We start from the raw sequence: 6,169 nt of genomic DNA, 5'->3' as shown, positions 1-6,169 counted from the left end.
TATGATGTCAGAATGAGTCATTTGACATACTTTATGCCGCCTTCCCAATGGTTAGGCCCGTCTTGTCAGCCTCTGTATACAACATGACAGTGTAGCATGCACTGTCATGTCAGCTGACACAACAAGTGACAGTGTCTCACATTTTATGTCATCATTATATAAAGGCTTCTCCTAACACTGTTGACCTAGGGAAATACCCAAGAGTGGACAAACTGAAAGTATAAACAATAATCAATACCAGCAAAAAATTATCTATTTATCTACCCAACGTCTACGGGGTGCAGGAGGTGCTGTGCTCAGTCTGGGAGAACTCTTTGGTTGTCAGCTTCTGATGTGCTTTCTGATGTGTTTCTGATGTTTTTGGGCGAGGTTTCTGGTATCGTCTTTGCATTTTACTGCCATGGAGGAATATTAGTTGTTTATGAAACAAATAATCTTAATATTAAAAATCCCTGAAGGTTTCCCCAAAAATGCTTGTTTTCACTTTCATCTAGTTTTTGCCTAACATGCATCTGTTGGACTTTACACAGGTATCAGCACTTAAATGAATATGCCTACACATATACAAATATTCCTTTACTTCTGCTGTTTTACAGCTTTTCATGCCTGACCCTTGGTTCTAAAATCCCTGAGATCGTAACCTTTAGTTAAAAGGGTTTATGAGATCCGGGCTGCAGCAGATATTCTGACTTCACAGGTCGATTGTGATTCTCCACGGTTTATTCGTCACACTGCTGATGAGATTAATGCTGTCATGCCTTTCTGTTATATCTCTCCTTGCAGCCCTCTGCCAGCCTTGGACTCGTTGGTGCTTTAAAAAGAAACTGATGAGATAGTCGAGACCTTTTCTGCCGCTGACGATGTGACATCTTACTGCAGTTCAGAGGTACTCTTTCACACAATGAAGATGCAGATGCACTTACTCACACCTGCTTCCGGCAAATTCACAGAAAAATTGCGCAAAACAGGGAAACACTTCCTGTATTTATTGTCAGGCACAGAGCTGTGTGAGGTCAACATTTCCTGACAGTGACGATAAAAAGTACTGACGTAAAGAACACTGCTAACTCGCCATTTTTATTTGACCTTTTATTAAAGTTTTGGTTGATTTTCTATGCCTACACCAATCACATGCATGGTTACACTCTGTCTCTTCTTCTTTTGCCCCTTTACTGATAAATCGGCCCAGTTTTAAATGATACATGTGTTATTTTTGGAAATCAAAGGCTGTTTGGAAAGAAAGGTTGGTAACTTAAACCATGTTCTTGATAACAAAACATGACAGTTTACTCCAGCATCGCCTGCTTGTACAAACATGGCACATACCAGCTTACTTGCCTCTTCTGTCCTGCCTCCTTCTCTATCACTTTTCTCTCTCACCTTTTGCACTATGCACTCCCTCAGTAGATTAGAAACAGGAATACCTCGTTCTCCCTGCGGGGTTTCCTGAATGTAGGCCATTACTCTGCAATAATTTGCAAGGGTCGCAGTTTTCAGTTACATTACATTGATTCGCCATTTCAGCTTTTCAAATAAAAAATTCTACATACCTTCACTGTATATTTGTCACTTGGTTAATAAGATAAATAATACTAGGTTAGTCTGACAAGCTGCTGTAGACTGCGTAACATGATGCATGAAAAGCATTCTTCTCTTGAAGAGATACAGTATGTACAATAGTGCTCAGAAGTGTACATTTTCAATTGTGCAAGATGAACACTGGTATAGTCATTTAACTGTTTGGCTCTGTGTGCATATCCCAGTGTGAGGGAGATACACGTGCAGTTCATTGGCCAGCTGCTGAAAATGATGAAACTGATAGTAAAAAGTATTGATTTAGATTGCAACAGCACACTGCCAGGGAATCTCCCCTGTCTTGTTGCCCTCACAGTCACTTCACAGCACTGGCCTGGTGTGTCAGTAGGTCAAACAGCCACGTTGGCGAGTCTCGGGTCTGAGTCCTGCTCGTAACGGTAATGGTAGACCTCCATCTGGTCTCTGCACGCCTCTCTGATGTTGTTGAGCCACCGTTTGATGCCACCCCGGTTGAGATAGAGCACCATTAGAAACACCACCCCGATCAGAGCCAGCACTATACCGAGGAACACGTATGAAACCGCCTCAAGGTTCTCGTTCATACAATCCACGTCCTCTTGCCGGAGCTTCTCCACGGGAACCCCCCTCTTGGCCTCCGGCTCGCTGCACAAGAGACGCCCTGCATCCGGGCACTGGGATGAGTTCTTCAACCAGTAGTAAAACGCCTCCAGTTCACAGTTGCACCGAAACGGGTTTAAAGACAAGTAGACGCGTATGTGCCTTTGCTGGTACAAAATGGTTACATCCTCTCCCCCTATGCTCTCTATTGAGTTATTTATCAGCACTAACACGTGCAGATTATACATATCTAATCTCATCAGGGGGATAGATTTAAGCATGTTTCCCGCCAACTCCAGTCTGTGGAGGTTGCGCAAACTTTGTGCGCTGAGCGCTTGTGAGAGCTGCTCCGTGGCCGCAGGCAAAATGGAGTGATTTAGGAAAAGAGAGCGCAGCTCCGGTAACCCGTGGAAAGCCCTGGCTGAGATAGACTCCAGCTGGTTGTGGCTCAGATCCAGCAAATGCAACCGGGGGAGTCCCAGGAAGGCGTACGGTTCAATAACCTGTATCCTGTTATAGGACAGCGAGAGTGTCGTCATTCCCAACTCCGTCCCGTTGCTCATGAACGCACCACGCTGCAAAGTTGAAATGTTTCTCCCCTTAAGAATCAAGGAGGACGTCCACTCCGGTATGTCTCCCGGTACCTCGGCGTCCTCCCCTTCACGACAGGTCACTGTCCCCGAGTCTCTGGCACAAATGCAGGACGACGGGCAGGCGTCGTCCATCCTGACAGGCGAAAACAACAAACACGCTACTGCTGCGTAATACAAACACCACTGGTTCCAAATAGAAAAAAGACACTTTGTATTGTCGGCACAGTACAATATCCACGACTTCTCCCTCATTTTAGCCTCAAAGCAGCTGTGAGCCGATGTATCTTGCAAAGAAGGTGACCGACTACAATCCTCTCAGGCATGTAAAGTCGAATCAGTCTAACATCGGTTACTTTGAACCATCAGAACAGAAAAAACGCCTTTTCCACAGTCAACCGGTCATCTCGGTGCGCAGTGTCTCTGTGCGGAGAAAAGATTACTTTTCTTTGGGATATATACGCATCGGGGCAGCGACAACAGCCGAGTGTCGGTGCGTGGAAAGCTTCTGATCAGCGCTCCCTTGGTCGTATTTTTGACGCCTGTCACTGAGAGAGAGAGAGAGAGAGAGAGAGAGAGAGAGAGAGAGAGAGGCACATGGCAACACAATCCCAAATCGTCTTAAATTTATAGTTAGGCTCTCATTGTTGAAATAAGAGAGACAGTTTAATACAGACATACATCAAAGTTACTGAGAGTAAAATATTTCAATGCTCGCATGATGTTGTATTAAGATTTACTCTTTTGAGTTATTGTGGAGTATTCTCCCATTGGAAAAACCAATAAACCCAATCCTCCCAGTTAGAACGACAGATGAGTTCATCTATCATGACTTACTTGGTTGCAAGATAATTTAACTCCAAGAGAGTTTGTAATTTCCTTTCGACATCACGCTTCAGTCATTATGGTCTTCATTTACGGCATTCCCTGTTTATTGCAAATCAGTTCCTGTAATTATGAGCTTGATTAATCAGAGCCTTTGTCTGTAATTTCTGACTGATCCCCTTTAAAAAAAAAAAGAAAGAAAGAAAGCTGGCCTTCGGATGGTTGGTCACACTCTCCACGTCTACAGCATAAAGTTGTCAAACAAATCAATAAGCTTGAATACACAGGCCGCTTCCAACTCCTGAGATTTGCATGGGCATGTGGTGGAGGATTGACATGAGACTTGTCTGTCATGTTGTCTCTGCTCATGACCAAGTCCTGGAAATAATCAGGATGAAGTAAATTGCACTAATTAAGCAAAAATGTAATTTCAGGCTTTGATAAGAAGGTGCCATGGCATAGTATATCATGACAGTTCAACACATCTTTTAACTTAAGTGATGAAAGTAATGAAAGCATTTTTTGTCTATTACTCCACCAACCAGCATAATTAAAGACACATGAATAAGCCAGAAGCATGTATAATGTAATTGTGCAGAAACATATTTTAGTAGTCAGCAAAAAGCAAAGAAAGAAATAATGAGACAGAGTCAGAGGTTCAGCACCATGGACAGCTCCCCAGAGTACTACTGTACTTGTGGTGTTGTGTGTTCAAAAGGAAACATTAGGAAAGAAGTAGCCAAACAAATTGAAAGATAAAAGGAAGCAAAGAAGAAAGGAGTTTTTTGTCTTCTTTTTAACTGACAAGAAACACAACATAAGCTGAGAAAGAAAAAGAAATACATGATGAGACAGGAGAAAAGAAAGGTTCAACACCACGGATAGCTCCAAGTGCCAGAACCGTGCAGTTAATTCAGAGCACAGAATGAATGAAAGTAAAGAAATAAAGAAGTGGATGAGGAAAGTCTGTTAAAGACAAAAACAGAGAGATGCAAGACCTTAGATACCACAGCATAATGATGCACTACTGGAAATAGCTGATTAAAGAAAGAACGAGGCTAAATGCTGCTTCACAGCATCCATTCCTCTCTGTCTTGTATGGTATTATTTTCAATAGACATCTGTAGAAAATAACTTTCAGGATGACCTGACCATAAAGGCCTATTAACAAACCAAGTTCAAATCAAACCATTTGGGGTTTACTTAATTGGAGCAGATGCAGAGCAACAGTAAGCTGTCATTAGTCACTGAACATCGTTAATGACATCTAGTCACAGTCACAATGAGCACAACTGTAGGACTGTTCTTCTTTGTTACTCATCCTCTCTCTCTCTCGCTTTCTCTCTCTGTGTGTGTGTGTGTGTGTGTGTTTAGTGAATTAGAGCACACACCTAGACAAAGAGCATCAGACCATGCGTGTGTGTATGTTCTGTCCTGATAAAGCAAAAGGTGTATCTGCAATCTGCCATGAATTTAAGTGCTAATCTTTTTCAGTTTTTTACAGGCTTATGAGGATATTTCTCTGGACTACAGAAATACAAACTGTGCAGTGTGTTTTATGATAAATCTTATGCTCCTTTGTGCTTAATTTTTAACATACACAAATTTGAATATGCCAGGTCATCCCCCGGAAGTTTTATTGATAGATCACATTATTTTAGCGCAGTCTCTGGAAAATGTAAATAGCAAGAAAAGTTTATGTACCGTATATCATCATAAACAATTACCTAGCGATCAGCCAACCACACTTTAAGATGCTGTCTTTTTATTTTTCATTTTTCAGTAGTTCCTTTTAGTCTGTCATTTGACTTTTTTGGCAATATTCAAAGTGAAAGATTTCTGACTTTGTGCAATTTACTTTATTAATTTTATTAAAACCAAGATATATAGTGTATAATAGTTACTGATTAATAATAAGAAAATGCTTTTAAACATCATTTGAATTTATACATTGCTTGCAGTGTATTATTTCATTGATTTAGAGCCATATAGCTATATATTCAGCCTTTTTTCTCATCTCACAGGGCTGAAAGTATGTCGACACCCCAAAATTACACCCATATATATGTTTGCTTAAAATCTATCTCTAACATTATGGGCATTAATGTACCTTTGTAACAGCCTCCACTCTTCTGGCTGGCTGTCCTCAAGATTTTGGAATCTGGCTGTAGGGATTTATGGCCATTAAGCCACAGCAGCACTAGGGGAGTAAGGGAGCGGATGTTGGGCAATAATCTCTTTAGGTCTCAATTCATCCCAAAGTTGTTTGATAAGGCTGAGGTCAATCTGCTTCACACCAAACTGTAAAACACTTTCTTTATGGATCTGGGTTTGTGCATTTTCATGGCGAAACATGAACAGACCTTGCTAAACTGCTCTTACTACAGTTGAAACACACTGTTGTATAAACTACCAGTGTATGTTATGACACTGACATTTGCCAGTGAAACTAAGAGACCAAAACCATTAAAACAACCATTGACCAAAAGTACACACATTTACTGTATGTGGACAAGAACATTGGTAACACTTTATAATAACTGTCATTAATACAAAAGTAAATTGATAGTTGATTTATCTATAGTGAGCGGTTATTTAAC

General features: G+C 41.1%; 1 protein-coding gene across 1 annotated transcript; it reads right to left on the bottom strand.

Annotated features, from left to right (window-relative positions):
* Positions 1 to 788: 788 nt before the first annotated feature.
* On the bottom strand, positions 789 to 3,237 carry tpbgl (trophoblast glycoprotein like). Its single transcript, XM_042498685.2, has one exon. It carries the CDS (start codon positions 2,997 to 2,999, stop codon positions 1,926 to 1,928), a length of 1,074 nt encoding a protein of 357 aa, XP_042354619.1. The 5' UTR covers positions 3,000 to 3,237; the 3' UTR covers positions 789 to 1,925.
* Positions 3,238 to 6,169: the final 2,932 nt, after the last annotated feature.

This window comes from Plectropomus leopardus, chromosome 15 (genome assembly GCF_026936395.1).
Source record: "Plectropomus leopardus strain MGB_pleo_1.0 chromosome 15, ASM2693639v1, whole genome shotgun sequence".
NCBI classification, from domain to species: domain Eukaryota; kingdom Metazoa; phylum Chordata; class Actinopteri; order Perciformes; family Serranidae; genus Plectropomus; species Plectropomus leopardus.
Note: the sequence above shows the minus strand (reverse complement) of the source record. Positions and strands in the feature narration are given on the sequence as shown.